General features: G+C 36.1%; 1 protein-coding gene across 4 annotated transcripts in view; it reads left to right on the forward strand.

Annotated features, from left to right (window-relative positions):
* Positions 1 to 24,112, forward strand: part of RNASEH2B (ribonuclease H2 subunit B) — a 64,259-nt gene extending 40,147 nt beyond the window's left edge. For 2 of the 4 annotated variants that reach the window (XM_081128048.1, XM_081128049.1), the window contains 6 exons: positions 1,869 to 1,933; positions 3,661 to 3,766; positions 6,368 to 6,449; positions 7,689 to 7,731; positions 11,602 to 11,682; positions 14,483 to 14,919. In XM_081128048.1, coding sequence (XP_080984174.1) covers positions 1,869 to 1,933; positions 3,661 to 3,766; positions 6,368 to 6,449; positions 7,689 to 7,731; positions 11,602 to 11,682; positions 14,483 to 14,626 — 521 coding nt within the window. In that variant the 3' untranslated portion in view covers positions 14,627 to 14,919. Of the gene's footprint in view, positions 1 to 1,868; positions 1,934 to 3,660; positions 3,767 to 6,367; positions 6,450 to 7,688; positions 7,732 to 10,382; positions 10,484 to 11,601; positions 11,683 to 14,482; positions 14,920 to 23,498 lie in introns of those variants that run through there. The other 2 variants (XM_081128050.1, XM_081128051.1) reach the window with 2 other exon arrangements.
* The last annotated feature ends 1,350 nt before the right edge of the window (positions 24,113 to 25,462 follow it).

Consider the following 25,462-nt stretch of genomic DNA (forward strand, 5'->3'; position numbering starts at 1 on the left):
GACTTCCCAAGGTGACAGCGTGCACTGCGTGTATAGGAACCCAAGAAGTACAGTTCAGCGTCTGACTTCTCTTCTGAAAGAGCGTTTTCAAGAGGGAAAGAAGTAGCCTGCAAGGGGCGCAGGGAGTGGGAGAGAGGAAGGAAACTGGCAGAGTGTAGTTTCAGGGAACGTTTTTTCAGAGAATTTGGAGATAGAGGCAAGAGGGAAGTGAGTAGTCAAGGTAAAATTTCTTAGGAGAGACCTGAGCGCTGAGCTTCTTTGATTATTTGTCTCAGGCAATGAACGGCACTTCTAAAATCCATTGAACGGTGTACATTTTTTGAGTGATCGCTATGATGTTCTTAGAATTCCCCTAATATGCATGGGGTGGGACATCATCTCCAGGGAAGAGAAGTCCAGTCTCCTCTACCTTGGTTCTCCAGCAGGCTGTTTGCCCAGGCAGTCCTAGCTCTGGGGATAGCAGACCTTGCACCTTGGAATTCCCAAATTTCTGACAGGTTGCCATTTGCAACAGTGCCTCCTTTTTGTTATTCAGTGACAGGTCCTGAGGAGAGGGGAGCATATGTCAGGCTCCCCACTCCAACCTGCCTCCTCTTGCCCACAGTGTTGACAACCACAGGCTGAAATGGAGAGGAAATGTACAGGGCCTAGGGCCAGAGACCTGCCAGCTCCTCCTCCATGCAAGCCATTTAGTTGAACTCAAGCAGTTTAGCAGACTGCAGAAAAGTTTCCATTTCTCACTATGATTACAGAGCAGAGAAAGAGAAAATGTCATTCTATGTAATCTAGGACAGGTCCCTCAGAAACATACATGGGTGTTTGCATCTGCCCTTATCCAGTGGTCACAGGATAATTCCTGTGTGGAGGCAGGAAGAGGGAGTGGAGTGCCCCTCCGCTGTGCCCCTCCACTGATTGCACAGAAACCAAGACACCCCATGAAGGAAGTGTTGCCAAGGAAGTAGTGGTTCACTGATGTGGTAGGTGGCGCTAGGTGGATTGTGAGGACAGGAAGTATAATTTATAAAACATGAAACTTTTATCCCTATAAAAGGGCCAGGTTGAGTGTATCATAAATCTGAATTTCCCTGAACTAGCAATGCTGGTACTGGGATACAGTGAAAAAGTGATCTATCTTTTCTTTTTTCTCCACTAATCCCACCATGACAGTACTGAGTAGTTAACAGTATATATTTGGTATGGAATGTTCATAGGCATCTGCACTTAGTTTCAATTTTCTCTTTTAGGATTTCTGTTTTTATTTTAGAAAGGTAGCCTTTCATTGAAAACAGTGAAAGGTAAGCTTAAAATTATACAGAAAAATGAAATTTTCTTTTCTTGCTAAATTTCTGTTTTAAAAATTACCTTTTCTACAATCTGTATAATTTGATGATTTGTTTAAATTCCCACTCATTTAATGGTTGGAGGTACCCAAATTCTGTTTTGGCATTTTTTTTTTTTATCCTCACCCAAGGATATGCTTTTACTGATATTTAGAGAGAGAAGAAGGGGGAGAGAGTGACAAAGAGGGGAAGAGAGAGAGAGAGAATCATCAATAGGTTGCCTCCCATATGCACCCTGACTGGGGCTGTACCTGCAATCTAGGTTTGTGCCCTGACCAGGAATCTAACCTGCAACCTTTTGGTGTAAGGGATGATGTTCCACTCAACTGAGCCACCCAGCCAGGGCTGTTTTGGAATTTTTTTGATATCTCAAGTATACTCTCAGGTTTACAAATTGAGTTTTTCAAGAATATGCACTAATATAAAATATTTAAAAATTATCTTGTATATGATATAACCTTATGAGTTTTATTTTTGTTTAATCTATGCTCAGTCTTTTTTTTTTATTTTTTTTTCAATTTAATCCAGAAATAGGCAAAAAGAAATATTACAAGTACAGCAAAGAGAAGACATTAAAGTGGCTGGAAAAAAAGGTATAGTACCTATGGCAGAAAAAATTCAGTACACCTTATTAAAACTAGAGAATGTGGTAAGTGGTAATCCAAAGACTATCTTGTATTTCCAACTAAGACAGAAAAACTGTGTAAAGATATCCAATATGAGAAGAAATCTTTTACTTTTCATCTCCCCTAATTCGTGTGTCTCTGGAGTTAGCTAGATGGTTTTTTTGCTTTGTTTTGACCTGCATCCCCATTTCCCCATGATCTTCACCATTGAATGAAAGGTGTTCCTGCTCTTTGTTGGTGTAGATTTGAATCTTCCAAGCTAGACAGCACCAGGCCTGATGTGCATTTGCTGAGGTCGGTCCTGCAGGTGTCTCAAAGGTGGGTGTTGCTCACAGCCAGCCAGGGGCCTGAGGCAGACTGGATTCAGGCTTAGAAGAAGTGTGTCCTGCTCTGGATGCTGAAGAGGGCTCGTGTTCCAGGCACACTGTGTCACTTAGTGATCCTAAGCAGTAGACTGGATGTAAGGTCAGCCTGTGTTTTCAAATTGATTTAGTAAGTCACAACCAGTATTTCTCTTGGAATGGGATAGGATAGGATAGGATAGGATAGGATAGGATAGGATAGGATAGGATAGGATAGGATAGGATAGGATAGGATAGGATAGGATGTATTAAAATTTAACAAAGTTAGGGCAAGTATTAAGTATGACTCTATGAAACATATTTATATACGTGTTTGAGTATTGGGTTGCTGTGTATTTCTTACTGTGGGTTGTGGCTAAAAAGACAACACAAAAAATACTTTGAAAGCCACCGGGCTAAGGATGTAGTGTACTTGGGCATTGATTAAGAATCTCATCAGCTATTGCTGATGTAGTTTTTGCAAGCCAGTGACACCAGTAGTTACAGTACTGATGCCTAGGATTCTCTTCTATCTTCTGTCTTCCATTTTGTGTAAAACCTGCTTGTGTGTCATATGTTACTGGGCATATTAGGAACCTGGGAGAATGGAAATGAGCCTGGTAAAATTAATCAGTCTCCTAATGTACAGAGTAGTGAAAATATTTTAAAAGTGCCCCTATGTTTCACTTTTAATTCGCCTTAGTATTAGTCTTTGGTAGATGAAGAATGAGTGTAAGTACTGAATAGAATCTTGACATTTAGTTTTTGCTCTTAACAAATGATAATGACATGAATAGCAAAGTGAAGTTTATTGGGTTTCCTTTCTTAAATTCCTAGGATTTAGGAAATTTACATTACTTATTTTATTTAGAGAATTATTACATATAAACTTTATGCCAGGTTCTATTCTAAGGGTCTTACATACAAGGTGGTGCAAAAGTAGGTTTATTAATTACTGTATTATTTTCTGTACAAACAACTGTAAACCTACTTTTGCCCCACCCTATATATTAACTCATTTAATCTTTATAACAATCCTGTGAGCTAGGTACTGTTTTTATCCCCATTTCACTGAGAGGTTAAATAATTAGCCCCTGGTCACAGAGCAAACCCAAGCAGCCTGGTTCCGGAGTCAGTGCTCTCTATTGTGTAGACCTTAGGAAGTGTATTGAGATCATCCCGAAATGCTGTGGCTGCTGCTCAGCCTTTCTCTAAATGTGCAGCCATCTCTCATCTTCTGATGTCTGCTGAAGAAATACTTCTTCCTGGATCTTAAATGGATTAAGGACTTAGCTGTGGATTTCTAGAGTTAGTTCAGAATATCCTAATATTCTCCTTTTGGTTATTTCATAGGTTAATCAGACTATGGCTGCATTAAAAACCAATAACATAAATGTCAGTGCCCGGGTACAGTCAACTGCATTTTTCCCCAGTCACCAGACTTCCAGTGACAAGGAAGGTAAGTAAATAGTTTCATCAGAAGTGATTCTTGTCTGGAATACGTTGCTTATGTATAAATGCCTATCTTACAATTTTAAAATCTTAATGTCTCAAAAGCTTCACATTCTTACCCCTCTCATCTTGTGGCAGCTGTGCGTTTTATTTCAGAGCCAAGTAATATTTCTACCCTAGGTCGTGTCTGTCACTAATTGATACTTAAATCATTCATTCAGCAAATACTTATTTTGCACTAATAATAACAATCCTAATAACTCTGGTTTTCATTTATTGAGGGTGTATCCTGTGCCAAGCCTTTTACTAAGTTGCCAATGTACACACATTCTCTCACCTGACCCCAGTAAGTCTCATTTTATAATGAGATTCTTGAGGCTGTGTCCAAAGTCACAACGCTAGTAAATCGTAAAGCTAAGCTACTCAGGAGCTGGTTTGACTCCTAAGGCCACACCCAAGCCTCTTATTGTACAATTCGTGTGTCACAGGGCTTCCAGCAAGCTGCATCTATTTGCATCTTTCTTTCAAGAAGCATATGTCCTATTATAGGTTTCAGTATTTCAATTATAGATAAACATAGGTTCACTTGGCAATTTTTAATTCTTTTAGGTTATTAAGGTATTTATTTTGCTTTTTCTAGTGTAATATACTCTTATTTTTCTATAAATGTTGAATAAAAACAGCTATATAACGCAAGTAACATTCTCAAATGGTGGGGCAGAAATTATTCTGACTTTAAGCTTCAGTTCAGTGTTCCTCTGTTCTGGGTATATAATTCTGAAACAACTGAATTTAGTCATTAAAAAAATAAAATTAGAGCCCTAGCTGGTTTGGTTCAGTGGTTAGAGCATCAGCCTGCGAACTGAAGGGTCCTGGGTTTGATTCCAGCCAAGGGCACGTACCTCGCTTGCAGGTTTGATCCCCGGCCCTGGTTGGGACTCGTGCGGGAGGCAACCAGTCCATGTGTCTCTCTCACATTGATGTTTCTCCCTCTCTGTTTCTCTCCTTTCCACCCTCTGTGAAAAACAATGGAAAAAATAGCCTCGGGTGAGGATTAAAAAATATTAATATTAAAATAAAATAAAGTTAAGAACAGTGTCCTGTTTGTGATTGATGGTAAATGAGGTACTCTTTGATTTGCAGAAATTTACCTTGATCACCTAGCACAGACGATAGCTGGCTCTAGCCATTCTTGGAGTGGTGGACGCACCCTTGCCATACTGAGTTTACCGGCCATCAGGGTCTCTGGTCGGTTTTTACAAAAGAGAGGGGATTGAGTCAGATGGATGGATGGATGGATGGATGGATGGATGGATGGATGGATGGATGGATGGATGGATGGATAAAACTGTAATTTTTTTTAAAGTAGGAGAAGGGATGTTAGAGGTTATTTAGACAGATGTCATTTTAAAAAATGAAAAATTGTGGTCTCAGAGAAGTAGATGACTTATCCAAGGTCACCCATCCTGGCTAATAGGCCAGATCGTCTGCTCCTAGTGCAGTGTTTTTACCAATCTCTAAATATAAGGAACTGGGTTTGGCTATATTGCTGTTCAGTGTCGCAGCCACTCTTTATGCTAGTTCCTTTTTTAGATCTTTAGCTTGATATGCTACCAAAAGAAGCAAACAAACAATATATTGGCATTCTTAAAATGGTTTTGTCTACTGATGACTCACTGGTAACTACTAGTTCAGAACCATGTACCCATTTTGAGAAGAGTTCCATTTTTACGTTGGCAGTGAAAAATCTCTTACTGAAGACTTTTTGAGATCAGGTGGTCCAAGAAGCAGATACTTTCTAATACTAAGGCAAATTTTTGTCTTAACTTGAAGGCAGAAGAGAAAGAAAAAAAGAAGCTAATAAATACCCCAACAAACCTGGGATATTGTTATTCATAGTTTATATCCCCATATGATTATCCCATCTTACGATTAAATTTGATTAGCCCCTGGTATTCTGCATAAAATACTGAATTAAGGAAAAAGGCTTTAAAACAGATTTTATTGTCTTATGTAACTGCATTTAATTAATACTCAGTAGTAAGGATCCAAATGCTTTAGAATTAATGAGCATACCCTCTGCTGAGTTTAGTTTTTTACATTTTTTAAAGCATTTTATTAGTTTGGAAGTATATATGATGTTCAGGACTCTTATAAAGCAAGAGCTTAATAATTAAACGAGCGTACTCATTACTGTTCAATAATTAGATTTATTTTATATCAAAACAGACCTAGAAACAATTAGTCTTTTTCAAAGGACATGAATAGTTCATACTGTTATAGCTGATTTTTGAACTTTATTTGTATTCACAGGCCTCAACTAAGAAAACAACCCTGAATTTGGGTTTAACTATCATTTAGTGGGCGTCTACTATGTTGTACTTGTTTTACATGATCATATCTTTAATACCTTACATCTCATCCATCATATCACCTCACTACTCTGACAGATAGATTTATAAGCATCCCCATTTTACACATGAGGAAACCGGTGAGTAGCTTGAGTTTCTAAGGCCAGATAGAGCCAGAATTTGAACTCTGGTCAATTTGACTTTAAATCTTTCATACTTATTACCAATTCTTTTCTTTCACTCTTTGTTTCTTTCAGAGGACTATATTCGTTATGCCCATGGCCTGATATCTGATTACATCCCTAAAGAATTAAGTGATGACTTATCTAAATATTTAAAGTGAGTATTGTTCATCTTTAGTCTTAATTAAGAAGTGCTTTTTACTTCTTGGTGTTCTAGCAATAGAGTTTCTTTACGGCGTATCATATCACTGTTTCTGATAAGAGATTATTCTTGAATTATGTCATAAACTGTGGTTTGGAGGTGATTTTAATGGATATTCATTGATTAAAATGAATTGATTTAGTGGCTACTGATTTCAGGAACTCATGTTAGGAATGGAATTATGAGTTGGTGTGATTTTAGACAGTAGACTGTTAAAAGTTTTATCACTAGTTAGACTTAACAAATTTGGTTCTTTTGATCATTTTAATAGAAATAAAGGTGGGAAAGAAAGAGTAGATGGTGTGTAGAATATTTTTGAAAGTTACATTTAAAGATTTTTTACCATTTTTACCATCATTGGATGTTTACTAAGTACAACTTTGTTATACCCAGCACTTGGAATTGAAAAAAGGAAAAAATCGAGTGTGTTTGTGAGGGCAGAACGGTTTAAGAATGACTTCATTTGTGTTCCTTCCTTCATAAAGATCTTTGAAATAATATAAAGACTTTACCTTAGGCTGAAAAAAATGTGTTTTTCTAGATTTAAGTAACTGTTGTTCAGATTTTATGTGTGTGATGATTTAATAGTGTTTCCTCATCCTTATAATTACTCTTTCCTTTGATATATGGAGATAAAATGACTTTTTAATAGATATAGTTGCTGTTTTTAGCAAATTACATAGTACTTTAAAAAAACAACTAGCAGAAGCTGGTTTCTGTGGTGTTCAAGTGTGGAAAGCCTGCTTTAAAATTGATAACCAGATTTGGGGAGAAAGATATGCCAATTAAACTTCTCTCTAGTGGGAGAAAGGTGAATTTTGTGTGGCTTTTTGTCAACGGTTAATATAACTTTAACTTTTAAATATATGCTAGATTCGTTATTTATGAAGAAGAAATACTACAATGCCAAAAACGCAAATTTATAGTGGCTAAAGAAAAGCAATTTGATTTCAACAAATGAGTTCTAATTTTATTTTTTAGTTCAGACAATTCTAATACAAGGAATTGATTAGTGAAATGAAGATTTATTCTTTTAGATAAATTTTATTCTTTACAGTGAGATGATTGTACAATAAGGTATATGGACTCGAAGCTGTCAGAAGAAAGTAGGACTTACTTTCTTAAGTTGGTCCAGCTTTCTGTTTGCTTATCTATGAAAAACCAAAACTAGAAATCTTGTTTTTTACTCCTTAGGCTTCCAGAACCTTCACCTTCATTGCTGAACCCTCCATCAAAGGTAGGAAGTTGTGACTAAGATATTTTGGGGAACCTGGAAAAATGTTATTCTTTTACCATATAAGTTTAGTTTGTTTTAGTATATTTTAAAGCATACTAAATCCACCTTGCATGGAGTGATATTATGTGTGATAAAGATTGTACTGGGCTCTCCATCAATATTTTTCATTTTTGTAGATTTTACCTGAATAATAAAGGACTATCAAAACTCAATAAAAGTTGGTTATCCAGATACCTATATAAAAATATAGTAGATATATAATTATAATTAAATATTATTATTACCTAGATCCTGTAATTAGCTTTATTAATCACTAGGAATACTAAAATTTTGCTAAATCTAGTTTTCACTGGCACAAAGGTGCATAGAGCATGACTTCTGTAACGCAAAGAATCCTTTAAGCAAGGATGACCGTACTTTTTTTCTGTACTTGAACTGAGCAACACAATTTGTATATAATTTATCTGTTAGTGGAAAGCCTTTTCCTTTTTCAGATGTTTCTCACACTGCTACCCACAGCTCCTCTGTGCTGTGGGCTACAGCTCGTGTTTGTCTCCAGATTGGGAGAGTAGAGGAGTCAGTCAGGTGCTACACCTGATGGCACATGGTGGCGTCCAGTCCATCCTGACCTCCAGCACAGGGAAATAGACACATGCCAGCCTGTCAGTGAAAATAGCAAATGCCTTAGAATGTGACGTGGACATGTTGTGGATGTTAAACAACTTTCCTTTTTACCTGCCTTCAAGGTGGCCAACATTCTTAGGACTTTTTGTATCATGTCCTGTTTGGAATTGGTGGTAGTTCCGAAAACATTTATTACTTTGACTTTTAGAAAGGTTGGAAAATTTGCAGTGCGTCAGTGGGAATTGTGGGCCGTTCTTAGCTGATTATCAAAGGAGGTTTACCTTTCACTCTCTGGAGGAACAGCACTGGGCAGAAGTCAGACCACACTTCTTCTAGCCCAGTAATCCATTGTCTCTGACAGTGGCCCTAGGGGACAGAGACATAATTCTCTAAGAGAACAGGAGTATTGGTGTCTTACTTTTTTCTCTTTCTCCAAAAACTAAGCATATTTCCTTCTCCCAAATATATGTCTTCCTGGAGATCATTCATGAATGGATCTAAACCTATTCTTGAAGCTTTTAGCCTTGGATTCCATCTGGGGTGATGTGTTTCATAAGTTTATTCTTCTTGGACCCAGTTTTCTGTTTTCTTATTTTAATTCCAAAATGTAAGTTGTTTGTGATTTCTTCATTTATGATTTAGATGAGGGGTCAGCAAATTTACTATGTAAAGGGCAGTTAATAAGTATTTTAGGCTTCATGAAGCAGATGATCTCTGTTGTAACTATTCAGCTTTGCTGTTATAGTGCAAAGACAGCCACAAACAATTCATAAACGAACTAGTGCACTGTGTTCCAGAAAAACTTCATTTATGAAAGCAGGCAGCCAGCTGGATTTGGCCCATGGACAGTAGTTTGCCAAGCTCTGATTTAGATCTCAGCATCCTGCTCCTCCCAATCTTAGCCTTGCCTCCTGTATTATTTTAGTTGCTTTTCAAGATCTCCTACTCTATCATGTCTTCCTGGGGCTCCAGTGTACACAATGCAAACTGCACTGGATGAAGTACCACAGTTTAAACAAGCGTAGGACACTGTCTTCTGCTAGCTTTCCTGTCTGTGTCCAGGATTTGATTGATTTTTACACTAATCTAGTTGATTGTCTTCAGGAAATACTTTGCAGTGGCTCTTAGGTGTCTTTGTATCTGTGTTGTAATTGATAGCATGGAGCCTGTCAGCCTTAATATGTTTTGCATTACTTTATTACTATCATATGTTTGCATATGTTGAAACTCAGCTTCCAACCCTCACCCTCTTCCATCTTTTGAATTAGCACTGTCAGCTAGCAGAGCTGAATGCAGTCAGTGGATTTGGAGATGTTCCTCAGTTTCTTCTTGCAAATCATTTGTAAGAATGATAAGACCAATCCACCCTAGCATTAATTCCTGAGGTACTCTGCTGTTTGCTCTTCTCTTTCCAGAAGTGAACCCATTTAGTCATACTCTTATTCCCCCAAATCCATAGTAATTCAGTCTTTTAAGTAACAAAAAAAATAAGTAAATATAACCATTATGGGGTTCTTTCCCCAACATACTCAACAGTGTGCTGGGAATAACATAAAACCTAGTTATGTGCAGAGACTACCACCACCATTTTTTTTTTGTAAGTACTGATAACTGATGTCTTGTTTAATAGTGAACCCTTAAAGCACCTGAACAAGTCAGTCATCTTGTTATATGTTTAATATTTGTAAGGAAACATCTTTCATCTTAAGCTCTTGCCATTTTTATTTGACTTATCAGTGAAAAGTGAATATGCCCATATATTTATGACAACATGTGTATTAGAACATTTTGCCATTGGAGAAAAGCAAACATCCTCATAACTTTAAGCTTTTTTGGTTGTGAAACCTACAGCCTTTATCATCACCTATGCTTTTCTCTCCCAGTTGAAAATAGTTTCCTAGTAAAAATGTGCATCACTATCTTAATTTTAATAGAAACATGTATTCTTAGGAAAGCTGCCTGTTCACCTACATTCACTTCGCTAGTATGTAGTTCATACATGATAAACTAGTCTTTTTCTTTTGAAGATTCATCTGCTAGAGGTTGCTGTGTGGCCAAGAGAAAGTTTTCTCCATTATGTGACATATTCCTAGATGCCCCTCTATTTGTTCCAGTGAAGAATTTCAAGGCATGTTGTTTTATCCCCTGTTATGCATGCGCTGTGGCATCTTGTAGCACCAGCTCTACCAGTTCTGTGTTTAGCAAAAGCTGGGGTGTGAAGAGTGAAGCTGGGAACAAATCTTTATTTCCTAGGGTGGATCCATGTTGGGTCTTATCAACCTGGTGTCCACAAAGAGCTTGAAGATCTCAAAATTCTTTTTTTTTCTTCTTTTCTTTATTTTAATTTTTCTTCACCATTTATCCCCCCTATACCTGAAGGTATGCAGAATTCTGAGTTGGGATCTCTGTGTAGCCAATGCTCCATTCTAAAGAGTTATCTGCCCTGCTGTGTGCCTTTTACATAATAAATGTGGCATGATTCCTTCTGTAATGTGAACACTAAGGCTAAGTCTAGCTCTTGACAAGATTCTCACGTTCATTGGTGTAAAATACTCATGTGAAAGGTGAAAACATGAAGTGAAGGTTGACTTAGTGCATTGGGCCTAATGGAAAGAGCACTTGTACAAAAATTGAGATCTGACCCCAACTCCTCTGCTAGGTCGCCGGAAGTTATTTGTTTAACGTCTCTGTGCTTCCTTCTCCTGCTGGCTGCTTGCTTTGTAAAGTTGTTCTTATGTGGATAAAATGAGGTTATTGAATTGAAAGGAGGTAACAACTTGAAGCTATACAAAGATGATGATAAGCGCTATTTCTATATGGACATCACACCAGCCCAGGAGGTGAATGAAGTAGAGGATCTGGCTGGACAGCTGGCCCCCTTAAAGGAAATTCTCGTCTTTGCTATTGTGCCTGCATTCACCCCCTTAAACTGTCCTAGAAGTCAGCAGTCACTGTCCCTGGTACAGGCAAAGTATGTGAACAACACTGCTAGATTGACTAGAGGCTGGGGCTGGGACTTGCCTAATTATATCCCCCATCACCAAAACTGCTCCTCAGAAGGGCTGTGTCACTTAGTTCCCTAAATAATCAGCAAAATGTAAAGGAGCTTTTAAAAAATAAGCCATTTGCAGGGTCAGCTACTTCTTTTGGCTTCACTGTGGGTCCAAATTGCACGTTGGTTCTTTTTAAATGGATTAATGTGTCAAGGTGACGTTTTACACCACTTCACTGCTCTAACATTTGCAGAAGGTAAAGTTATCAGATGAGCCTGTAGAAGCAAAAGAAGATTACACTAAGTTTAATACCAAAGATATGAAGACTGAAAAGGTATGTGTGTCCAGATGTAGTGACATACGCTTAGACTGAGTGGGCGATGCTGCGTGGGGACATCTGGGAATGATTGCATGCTTGATTTTGATTTTACAGTTTTAACCATGAAGAATTATTAACTTGTGACTTAAGTTTATTTCTGTGACTTAATCATCAATTTAAAATTGTGAATGACAATGAAAATGTCAAGCAAGGAAGCTTTTAGGAATCAAAGAAAGGCAATATAGTTAGCAACAGTGTGCCTAAACTTTGCAGGTATTCAGAGGGATAGGGTGGGGCAGAGGGAGGGAGCTGCCACCGATAATGGTTCATTCAGCTCTACTACCCAGAAGCTTCCCAGAAATTACGACAATGACAAAAATTGTTAATAACTGTACCATTTAGCAATCACCTGGGCAAATTTTTTTTGTAACATTTCTTACTAATTATGTTATACATGCATTATAAATTTATATTTCTTTTTACATTGGCATTTATATATGTGTGTGTATATATGTATATGTGAGTGTGTGTATGCATATATATGTGTGTGTATATATAGTTTTGAGTTCTGCCCCCTTCATTTATCACTATATTGTGAAAATGTTCCCGTCATTAAGCATGCTTTTAAAATTTATTTTTCATCATATTCAATTGTGTGTTATTTTACCATATGAAATATAGTTTATTTAATCATGCTTCTATTTTTTAACATATAGGAGCTTAACTTCTTTTTTTATTTTTTGGTTTTATGAAGTGATATACATTTTTCTTTATAGTCTACATCTCTGATTATTTCATTAGACACAATTTAGAACTAAGAGTAAGAGCTTAAAAAACATGAGCTCCTTCCATAATTATTGGAGATATACATATAAAATACTTTCCAGAAACATAGTAGAAATTTATACTCCTAACCATTATTCCTGATCAGTATTCATCTTGCATTCTTGACAACACTGAGTATTATTTTTATTCTTGAAAATGTTTGCCTGTGCAATTAGGCTACATTTCTTTAAGTAGAAAGTTAGTTGTGTTTTCAAATGCTTATTGTCCATTTGCATTTATGCAAATTGTCAGTTCATGTCTCTTGCCTGTTTTTATATTGGTATAGAAATGTTTCCCGTGTTGATTTGTAAGAGCTCATTCTAAATTAAGGCTATTGACACTTTTTCATGGCATATAAGGAAGGTATAAAGAATTTTCCAATTTGTATAGCATTTTCATTTTATTTTTAAATAGTTCTAAGTTTTTCTGAGGATTATATATAAAAATTGCTCTTCTTTTTTTGCTCTAAGCAAAAAAAAAGGTCTTTCTAAAAGACCTTGCCCATCCCAAGATGAGTTAACTTCTACTTAGATTTTCACTACATACTTCCCTTATAGTTTAAAGTTTTTAATAAATGTTATTATTTAATCTATGTATAATTTATCTGGGCATTTGATATCAGAGGATAATTCATTTTGAGATGACTAAATAGCTGGTTATTCCATGGTTTCTGTAAGCAAGGGCATTTTTTAGTTTCTCTGTGGAAAGTATTTCTGCCCCACCCTTCTAACTACCCATTGTATGGCCTTGGGCGAAGCACCAGTGAGATAAGGGACTGGTCCAGGGTGTCATTTAATTCAGAGGATGACTTATTGCAGAGACTGTCACTTTTCACTAACTCTACTAAATTATAAGTGACAGAATGTGAGAAGCAAACTTTCAGGGATCATGTATTGTGCCCTAAAAGATACTTTGGCAATAACTTTGTCTCACAGTTCCCAGGGAGGTAGTTGATTTTTTTCTTTGCTGATTCCCATTATTTATGCTTCTGCTGAACAAGTTGTAATCTATCAAAATAAAATCAGCTGCTATTTACCTTCTGCTAGTATGTGGCAAAAAAAGGAAACAAAAAACAAAACTAAACAAAAAAACAGTGACCAGGAAGAGAGAGCAGTTTATAAGGCAGAGATATTTGGAGTCAGCTTTTTGGAAAGTATTTTGTTGTTGGAAGGAAAATGGGCCAACTACCTGGTTATCTTTTGAATATATTTTTTAACATTTATTTTTTTATTGAATTTATTAGGGTGACATTAGTTAATAAAATTATATAGGTTTCAGGTATATAGTTCTGTATATTGTATTGTGTGTTTACCACCCCAAGTCAAGTCTCCTTTTGTTACCATTTATGTCCTTGGTTTCCCTTAGGCAGGGGTGGGGAACGTCAGGCCTGTGGGCCTTATTGGGCCTGTGAAATCATTTGGTCTGGCCCTGCCAAGGTAACCACAGGCCGGACTTGAAATTCAATAAATCTAGGAGCTTTCTCATAGCTAATTTTTAAATTGATAATTTTGTATGGCCTGGAAATAATGTTATAAATACCAAATGGCCCTTGGCAGAAAAAAGGCTCCCCACCCCTGCCGTAGAGCCTCTGAATAAAATCAGATGGTAAATTGTTGTGAATTATTCATCATGTAGTAATACAAGGCTGTAATTCCTCTCTCTGACAATTGCTGCCTATGTTAGTTCCATTATTTGTGTTATTAAACTTAATGCACCCTCCAGAATTATTCCCAGCACAGTAAACTGTAGGTTGTAACATTCCACTTCTGAGAAGGTAGCAGTCTCCTCCTCTTAACATATTTTGTCTCTCAGGTTTGAATTCTGAATAGAAATCAGAACTTTTTAAAATAATCACTCCCTTAATGAAGCATGTTATCTAATGCTTACCTCCCTTAATGAACCTTGAGACATGAAGGTCTGATTTGATTTGCATGTGTGATTTATAAATACTGCATTCGAAACAATTTTTCTCTCTTATTTTCATTAACAGAAAAATAGCAAAATGACTGCAGCTCAAAAGGCGTTGGCTAAAGTTGACAAGACTGGAATGAAAAGTATTGATTCCTTTTTTGGTGCAAAAATTAAAAAAAAGTTGGAAAGATTTGAAAATTTGAAAATAAAAAATAAAACCTAGCAAAAATGTTTGTCTTTTACATGTTCCATATTTGTCCTTCCTCCATGTCACTGTACTTCCTCACCCTTAATCACCACCCTTTGAAATTAAAAATAAAAAGAGCAGTTTTTATATTCACTTGAACATTTCTTTGTATTAGAATTTTATGTTCCTGAACAAAATATGGGAAAGTAATTATGTAACTAAATGACTTGTGGACTTGGGAGTCTTCTTTGACATACTGAGAAGTAATCAAGTGACTAGAATTAACCTCTAGCATCTCAATTTCCTCAATAAACTGACATGTGACAATATTTGAATATGTGCCTGTTATTTTATGCAACTTTGCCAAATGGTAGCTATAGCAATATGGTTTTCAATATACTGAGAGAAATCAGATAGCAAAGCTATCTGATTACTACTTTTTAAAAGCCTTTAGTTTTTAGCTTTTGTCTAATGGCATTTTCTGTTTTATGAATACATGTTCTTTATAAAAAATAAAAGTACAAAACAAAAATTGTAGTCTCCCAAGTTTTCATTACCCAGAGATAATACGGTGCATTTTATAATAATTTTTTAAAGGAATTATAATTTTATAACCTTTTTTCTTGACATTTTGTGATCATTTGTCTAGGCTCTTAATATTCTCTTTTAATGGCAGTAATTTTTAGTTATTTGGATACTTGATTATTTAATAACCATGACCCTATTTTGGATGTTTAGATTATTTTCAACTGTTCACTATTTGAATACTCAGACTATATGTAAATATTTGTCCACGTCTTTTATTGTTTCCTTAGGATGGACTTTTGGATGTGGGCTTACTGGTTTGTAACTTAGTTCCGCAAATATGTATTTGTGGGAATATATTTCACAAAAACTTCATAGTACTTTGCACTCTAACAAATGGTGATGTGAGTTCTTATTCAGTTCCACCTTGTTAGCTTTAGATGTTATCTTTGCAAATAAGTGGGGGAAAAGTCATTTTATTGTAGTTTTAATTCACATTTCTCCCATTAGTAATGATATTGAATTTATTTTTTTTTCACACTTACTGATTGTTGTCATCTTATAAAGAGAATTATCTGTTTATGCCCTGTGTTAAATTGTTGGAGTGTCATTATTTTTCTGATTAACTATAAAAGTATTGTATAATGTTATACTTAGAAAGATGTTTCTCTTTACAGGGAAGTTTATTAGTCACTTATTTTCTCCTACTTTTTTTAACAGATATTTTTGTTTTATATTTAGTTACTTAAATAATCTAGATAATTTATATTTAAATATGCTGTGAGAAAAGCTCTATTTTTGTTATTTTCTCACCTGTTTATTTTTCCATTAGTTTTGTAGGATTATTGTTAGGTTCTAAAAGTAAGTTCCAATGGGAATTTTATTCATAGTTTTATTAGATCCATAAGATTTTTGGGGAAAATAGACATCTTTACTAAATTTAATGTTTTTATTTAAAAATATAGTATTTTTCTGTATTAACTAAAATCCAAATCATACCTTTCACTAACATTTGGTTCTTCATATAAGTTCTACATACTTCTTTTTTCTAGGTATTTCTGTTGCTATGATGGAAATCTTTTTTTTTTTTTTTTTTAAGTTAGATCTACTAACTGGTTATTTTGTGGTAAATGTTACATTTTATATATATTTATATTTTAAATAACCAGTTCACTAAACTATTACTTTAAATTTTTTTCATATTCATATTGGGTTTACAATACATAATAAGGTATATAATCTTACTTTGAAAAAATTGTGTGCAATTCCTTCTAATAGTTATACCTCTTTTATATGTTTTCTATTATATTACCATGATGAGAATAGCTAGGATAACATGTGTTGTAGAGTAGTAATAGTAGTCATCTTCGTCTAATTTGTGATTTTATTACTATACTTTACCACTAATTCTGACACTAGCTGTTAAGATGAGTAAAATATCAATTTTTTATATTTACTTTCAATACTTATCGTTTCTCTAAAGTTGAAATTAGTAATTGGTATGCGTTATATCAGCTATGTCTTTGGCACCTAGGACTATGGAGTATTTATCACTATTATACTGTCCTTGAGTTCCTACCTGACAATAGATCAAGGACAGCATAGATTTCCCTATCTGGTTTAGCCGCTGTCAAATCTAATTTTCAAAGCTTTTATTTAGGACTTTTCATCTATAGTCAAAAGAAATATTGCTGTTAGGTTTTAGTATAAGAACTATTCTAGCTTTCCCTCTTTTCCAATGTTCTGGAAGGAATAACATTGCATAGGAACAATCTATTTCTGGAAAATTTTAAAGAATTTAAGTGGTAAAATTGTCTCGCACTGAGCCTTCTCTTTTTTGATGATGAAGATGTTACAGTCTTTAACCTGGAAGAAATGTTCTTCATCAGACATTCACCTACAAGTTTTAGAATGTACTGATGATTTTTCTAACTCCTTCATTTCTTCTGTTTTTATTTCTTGTATCTTATATATTCATGTTTACTGACCATTTGCCATCTTTTTCTGTAAGGAAGAGCTTTCACTTATCTACTTATTTATTCATATATGAACTTCCATCAGTATGGACTTGAAGATTTTATCTAGTGGGTTATATTACATTCTTTTGTTATTTATTTTGATGCTTACATTGTCCCAAAAGGGCCAGTGGGAGCCCCTTCAAGTTGGTTCCTGTATCTTTTTGGTATATTTTTATCATTTTTTAAAACTCTCTTCCTGGTTCCACAACAGGCTCTTCCAGGCTTCCTTTCAGTAGAGAATGGTATTTAGAAACCACGGTCTAGGTGTACTCATTGCTATAGATCTATGTGTGTGGGTTTTTTGTAGATTTTCTTCATAGTGTTGAAGTTTTATTCCCGATTCACTGAGAATATCATGAATTAATATTGAATTTTGTCAGTTTTTCTGCATCCATTGAGATGATCATGTAGTCCTCTTTTAATGAAGGAATACTTTTAATATGTGCAGTATAATGATTGGTTTTTGAATGTTAAACTAACTTTATACCCCTGAGATCCTACTTGGTCACAGTGTATTATTATTTTCATATGTAGTATTGTATTGTATTTTATAATATTTTGCTAAGGATTTTCGTATCTCTGTTAATGGGGGATATTGGTCTGCAGTTTTCCTTACTTTTAATGATTTGTCTAGTTTTGGTATCAGAGTAAATTGACCTTGTAAAATGACTTGGGAAATATTCCCCCATCACCTATTCTCTGGTAGAGTTTGTGTGAGGTCAGTGTTGTTTATTCCTTTTCTGTTGGATAGAATTCACCAGGGAAGCTATTTGAGCCTGGAATTTTCTTGCTGGGAAAGTTCTAAATTAAAAACTCAATTTTATATAAATACAGAGCTATTCCAATTTTCTCCTTTTTCTTGTTCCAGTTTTAGTAATTTACATCTTTCAAGAAATATGCGTGTTTTATGTAGGTTGTCAAAGTTATTGACATAAGTTGTTCTTCATATTTTTATTATCCCTTTAATATCTGTGGCTCCATAGTGATATTCCTTCTTTTATGTCTGATATTGGTCATTGATGTCTTCTTTTTTGTTTTCTTGATTAATCCAGCTAAAGATTTATTAATTTCTTTGACCCTTTTAAAGAATCACTGTCTTCTGGCTTGTATAATATTTAATGAGACATCTGTGATAATTCTTGTATTTCTTCCACTTTATATGTGTCCCCTTCCCTCCTTGGCTTTCAAGTTTTTCTTTCTTTATTATTAATTTCCAGCAAGTTGATTATGGTTTGTTGATGTGGTTTTCTTTGTGTTTATCCAGTTTATGGATCTGTTGAGCTTCTTGAATCTTTGAATTTATAATTTTCATCAAATTTAGAAAATTTCTGGCCAACATTTCTTCAAATATTTTCCTGTTCTTCCTTCCCTGCCTTCTTCCCTCACCTCAGCTTCTGGGACTTCAATTACATGCACACTGGACCACTTGATATTTGTCCCACAGGTCCTTTCACTGACTTTCTGTCATTTTTTTTAATCTATTTTAGGTAGTTCCTCTTACTATATTTTAAAGTTTGTTTTCATCAGTGTCTTATTTCTGCTTTGCTTTTGTATTAAATTTATTGAGGTAACAGTGGTTAATAACATAAATTTCAGATGTACATTATATTTCAATATTTGTATAGTCTATTGAGTGCTTACCACCAAAAGTCTAGTCTTCTTTCGCCATCATATATTTGACCTCCTTTACTCAACATGCTCCTCCCCCCAGCTCCTTTCCCCTCTGGTAATCACCATTCAGTTGTTAGTATCTATGAGTTTGTTTTTGTTTGTTTTGTTTATATGTTTGTTACTTTTTTGTTTGATGTTCCACATAAAAGGGAAATCATACCTTTCCTGTCCTTTTCCATCTGACTGACTTCACTTAGCATAATACTCTCCAGATCCATCCATGTCGTCAAAAATGACAATATTTAATTATTTTTTATGGCTGAGTAGTATTCTGTTGTACATTCATCTGGCATAAACTGGTTACTTTATTTTGTAGTGTTTGATTTTCTGTTAACCTCAGTGTATTTTATTTCAAAAATTGTATTTTTTAGTTCTAGATGTTCTACTGGTTCTTTTTTTATGTCTTCCAGTTTCTTTCCTCATTATACTCATGTTTTCTTTTAAATACTTCATTATGGCTACAATAGCTGCTTAAATGTCCTTGCCTGCTAGTTTCATCATCTCTCTCTTCTGGGCTTTTTTTTTTTTTTTTTTTTACTTTTACATTTTGAAATATTTTTAGACTTGCCGAAAAGTTGTATAAACAGTATAGAGTTTACATATAACCTTCATCCATCTTCTTCTAACATAAACACCTTACATAAGCATAGTTCAATGATCAAAACCAGGAAATTTACAATAATACAATACTATTAATTAATTTACCACCTTATTTTAGTTTCACTTGTTTTTACACTACTGCTATTTTTCTTTTGCATAATCGAATCCATTACCCTATATTACATTTATTTGTTGTATCTCCTCTGTTTTTTCTAACGCGTAAGAGTCTTAATCTTTTTTTGCCTTTCAATGACCTTGACATTTTGAGAGTGTAGGTCAGTTATTTTGTAAAATGCCCCTCCGTTTTTGAGATACTTTGAAACTTTGCTAATTTCTTATTTTTCATGTGATGGTCATTGATAACTAATGATACTAACAACAAACACTGTATAGCATTTATGTGCTTGGCGCTATTACGAGCACTTTACATGTAATAACTCATTTAATTCCCAAAACAGCTGTAGTTGTAGGGCAGTGTGCCATAAAGCCAGGATAGTGACACCCAACATGTATATGCACAAACATATACATATAAATGCACATATACACAGGCACATATATATCCGAGTGTTCAAATTCTTTAAGGAATTTCAAACTAGAGCCTTTTTAGACTTGATTATACCAAACATTAGAATAGTTGAGCTTACTCAAATTCTTTGGCCCTTTGCTTCCTTACTTACATCATTTTTAAATTATTATTAATGGCTGAGTTTGGGGAAAGCTTCAAAGACTAATTGCAAACTATAAAACCACTGTACACACACAAGAGGCCCGCATCTTTTTCATCAGACCGTATATATTTCTGAAACTGATCTCAGATTACCAACATTCTTTCCTTTTCTAAATGTGGGTTATCTTCAATTTAAATTTTCCTTGTACTTTGGCTCAGGCTCTTGTGTCTTTAAAGATTTATACTTCTGTACTCCCAAGAACATGCTCCTCCATCAGGCTTAATGTGAATGTCAAGTGGAATTGTGTTTATAGGTCAAGCTCTATTTCTCTGGTTCTGCAGTCCAGTCCCGAGATCATATTTCTCTTACTTGGGGCCTTAGCAAAGCACAAAGGCAATTTGAAAGTGAAAAGCTAAAATATACCTGTTTACATACTAAATGAACAGTTTGCCTGTATTGTATACAAACATGACAGTAACAGTAAATAGATATCTTAATCTTTAAAAATGTAAATGAAGTGGAAAATGACCAACCATGCTTCAAACTAAACTAAACAATTTACTTTTAAAAAGTGAAAGTAGCCCCAGCCAGGTGGCTCAGTTGGAACATTGTTCCGTACACCAGAAGGTTGCGGGTTTGATTCCAGGTCAGGGCACTTACCTGGGTTGCAGGTTTAATCCCTAGTTGGGGTGCATCTGGGGAGGCAGCCAATTGCTGTTTCTCTCCCTTCCTCTCTCTCTAAAATCAGTGGGCGGGGGGGGGGAACGCACCATATCCTCTGGTGAGGATTAACAAACAAACAAACAAATAAGTAGAAGTAATTGGTCTAAAAGGCCAATTTAAAGGAACTGGATTATACCTGGGGGGAGTCCCAGTCCTGCCTTAATTCTGTGATCCATGGACAAGACACCAGCACTGCTGGCCCCCAGTCCTGTCTCCTGTGTGAGGTGAGACCCGACCGTGAGCTGTTCTGTGTCCTTCAGTAGCTGCTGCTTGTGCGGGAGCATCATCTCCTTCGTACCTCTGAGGGACATGCTTGGAGCTGGCATCCATCGGTGCTCACTGTGCACCAGGTCCTCTAACTCTAGATGGATTATCTCATCAGTTCCTCTGGAAGGGAATACACCAACATGCCCATACGGGTTCTTGTGGTTTTCAGGACATTTTTCCCCCTTCATTGCCCACAGAGTATATTACTTTGCAGTGGAAAGAAATGCAAAGAACACAATTATTGGAAAGTAATAAAGACTGACAAAGCACTTTGCAATTTTTAAGCCTTTTTCACATAACTTTATGTGTTTAACACTTTTAGAAACCATATGACATGCTTGTTCATTTTACAGTTGGATTATTTCCCCCATTTTGCAGTTGAAAATGTAAAGCCTGCTTATTTACCTGAGGTCACACAACTACTAAATAACTGAGCCAGAACTTAAGCTCAGGCCCTCAGACTCCCAGACTCTCTGCACCCAATTCCCTCTTCTCAGAGGCTCTAACTTTGACATTCGTTCCATCCTTGAAAGCCACCCCTCACCAGATTTGATATCCTCTTCACATACTTGAGGGTTGACTTTCTCTTTTCTTAAAGTTGATCTCTCTTGACTAGCCGCCATGTATCACATATTTTCTCCCAAACAGCCTTTTCTCCAGGATTAATACAAAATGTGGAGATGTCCTGACGGAGCTGCATCAAACCTCTCCATGGAAGACAGAAAGATACCTGTCTAGGAAGGTGGAGAGTGCAGACATATCTCCTTAGTGTCCTTGGCAGATGTCCACAGTCTTTGACCTTGTATGAATAATGGGAAGAAATGATTAGATTTATACACATTTTTATACAGAGATTTATAGTCCTCAGGACCATTAGACTGACAACAAGGTTTCCTACCTTATGTTTAATAGTACTTTACAGTGTTGACAGCTGTCCCATATCAGGAGTTAGATTAATCTTCACAACAACCCTATTAAGGCAGACCACAAAGGGGATTTCTGTTTTGGAGATGGTCACAGTGAGGTCGCACACACTGACCACAGCAGTGCCATACTGCCCATCCCCCTCAGGCCCAGGAGGCCTCTTTTTGCCTCCTCAAGATTCTTATCCATATCATTGATTGTGTGGCTTTATGGCCTTTTACCCTTCAGTAGTCTGGTTTAATTGTGAATTTTATTTTATTTTATTCTGCCTCATCTTGCTCAGTTCACAAGGAATTCTGCAGGTCAGTTTGTCCTCAGCAGTAGTGAGCCAGGATTTCAGTAAAGCTTCTACTTAGCTGGTACAGTCACATGTCAAGTCTTTAATTCAGCTGTCAGCTTCTTAGCATTTACTGTACTTTCCTTAGTAAATGTATTTGAATGGCTTCACACTAATCCAGCCTGGTTGAGAACGTAAAACATCAAATGTGATTTACAGAGGAGTCAGCTTCTTTACAAACATTAAAATAATTGTTACCTTACACGTGTTTTAATAAGAATATATGTAAAATTAAAGTTAGTCGTGTTATTAGATCTTTCAAAAGAAAAAAGAAGTCAAGGAATAAACTTAGATTCATTTATTCCTTTAAGAACACCTACTATGTGCCAAATGTTGTTCTAGGCACTAGAAATGCAGTGTCAACTTGGCAGACAAAATACTTGCCTTCAAGAAGTTTCTGTTTTAGGGAGCAGATTAGATGGTCATGTCAGATAGTACTGGGGGCTTATGGGAAAGGCTTGGCGGGGAAGATGGACAGAACCCTGAGGAGATGGGTGGTCAGAGGTCTAACCTCTGTCACTTCTTATCCACATTATGGCATAGAAATCTGATTTCCATCAACTTTTTTTTTTCTGGTAACTTATAGCTTCAGGATAAAGTATGCTTGACTTTGTCCTCAGTAAGAAACCAGCTTATAGTGTGATTAACCTTGTTCAGTGGCATTCTGCAGAGGATATTAGGGACTACTACAGCAAGTCTATATTTATATTTTGTATACATTGGAAGTGTAAGTAAGGCTTCCTACTATTTTTTTTAAAAATCTGCCTTTTAAAAAGGAAACAAAAGGAAAAGAGAAACATGGTTTAAGAATTGTTAGAACCTTGTTTTTGTGTATATATATATATTTTTTTCAAAAATGATTGTGTTTGCTCCATAAGTTTGGGCAACCTTAACATTATTTTGTATTTCACTCCCTTTGAACGCTGGGAAAAAAACTATGCTTCTTGCGAGTCCATCCACTCTGCAGGAGCCCTAGAACGAGGTCACCAAGGCTGGCCACCACCAAACCCCTTCCTTCACCTGAGGTCTTCTCTCAGGAGCAAAAATGCACTGCTGATTCTCAAAGGACTAACCCAGCAGCATTGATTTTCTGCTCTAGAAGGTGCAGATGGTACTTGGGACTTCAGGGGACTCCTTCTGCAGGATACAACATGTTTTCCTTTTCTCTTTAGGTGGCAGCACAAAGACAGAAAAGGGACAAGTGACAGCAAGTCCACACAAGGCTCGGCTGCTTCTCCTGTAATTTAAGACTCTCTCAAAGGGCTACAGCTTTTACTTCTGTACTTTCTAGAAAAGCACCAAGTGCTAAAAGATGAATGTTAAAGAACTAACCACAAATGCTCTATTTCTTTGATCAATTGCACTGGTGTGGTGGGCAGTGGCACCCCCCAGAGTGTGAACCTGTCTATAATCTGAGGAATTCAAGCCACATCACCCCTCTGCCCCAGACCTATCCCATAAAGGAATGGGTTTTTATAGTAGAGTGCTTCAGATTTCAAAACATTGGGAGGAGAAGGCTCATTGTGAAACTCAGGTCATTTCTTAAGCCTGACTACGTTGGCCTGTCTCGCTTTCCTGGGTTAAGGAGAGCATGTGGTGGGTATGTGGCAACCATGTGTGACCATGTGTATATGGTGGTCGTAAGTATTAGATTCTACACTAAAAGCTTTGATGAACTGATTTTCTACCCTTATTTTTTTTTTAAATGACTGCTTCTAATTCATAACAGTACCTGAACATGTGCATTTTATAATCTGCTGGAGTTATAAAGATTGCTTCATTTTTAAAAGATTTGTCCAGTATTTGTATTATTATTTTTTAGAGTGAGCGTAAGATATGGGGGAAAGTTGGAAGTAGATGCCAAAAAGCAATTTAGTGTGGGGAGTTCTGACACAGTGAACATGTGTTAGGAGGAGTAGGGGTTGTGCAAAAATGTGCAGGCTCGTCCTGGACAAAAATGAGCTGGCTCGTCCACTTGGCATGTAAGAGGAGTAGGGTAGAAGCTACTCAGGTGATTGTCCTGCATTGAGACGGGATCCCAAACCTTTTCTTCAGGAAATAATTTTGTTTCTGATTCTCTAGCTCTATCAAGTAAGTAGGAACTGGTTCTAGAAAGTACTCTATAATTTTTTTACATACCTCCTTTCACACATAGAAATTTTGTTAATCTGGAGGGACTTTTAACATTCTGTGCTTCTGTAGTTGATAAGTGAATTCTCCTCTCTAAGAACCCAATTCTAGCAAGTCAGTTGTGGAATTTGGAGTGTTCCCCAAAAATTACTTATTTCAAATCCAGGCCATTTGGGTAAGAATTAAGACCCTGACACATGGTTCTATATACAGATGTAGAGTTAAAATTTGGCTTCTCTCTTCACACTGCACAATCCCAAACACTGCCTTGTAGGTCACTGTGTGTTTGGCCCAAGGAAGTGCCAACACTGGAGTTTTCCTACTATGTTGTGTGTCGTTAAGCAAATTGGTCAGCCTCTCAGGACCACATCTCAGGCAAGAGAACCGGCTAACGTGATAGTTGTCCCTTATCTCCCTCCTCCAGAAGGACTTATCTATGGGAAACCTCAGTGTGGGTACCCTGCTCCCACATGTTTGAGGTTCCCCCAGTTTGAGAAAGGCTTGTTGGAACAGTTCTGCATCTTCTACAGACTCCTTTTATCAACTATGTCCTTGGCCTTCTGCCAGCCTCTCTGATGTTAGGATTCTTCCATGATAAACACATACTACTATTAATACAAAAAAACAACAACCTAAAAATAGTTAATTTATGCCATTAGTTTCTTAACATTTTTTCTCAAAATTAGACATTTTTTTTAAAAAATCTTACATCTCATTTAGTAAGTTTGTTGGAGGAAGAATCTGTTTTACTATTCTGTGCTTAGTATTCAAGTGGATGCTGACCAAGTACTACCAGTAATCAAGTAATTGTTCTTCTAGCCTCAGACCTTTAAAGGGTCCAGCCCCTGCTATCGATTCCTTGACTTCCCTTCCCCAGTCAAAAATACATGCTTTGCTTTCAATTGTGTGTGTTTGACATGAGTATAGATGGTGAAGTTAATTAATTTTACTTTGAAGACTTACTGAGCCTTAGAGATCATTGCAGGTGCTCTGGGATATTTCAGTG

The sequence above is a fragment of the Miniopterus schreibersii genome, assembly GCF_964146895.1.
Source record: "Miniopterus schreibersii genome assembly, chromosome: 2".
NCBI lineage: Eukaryota > Metazoa > Chordata > Mammalia > Chiroptera > Miniopteridae > Miniopterus > Miniopterus schreibersii.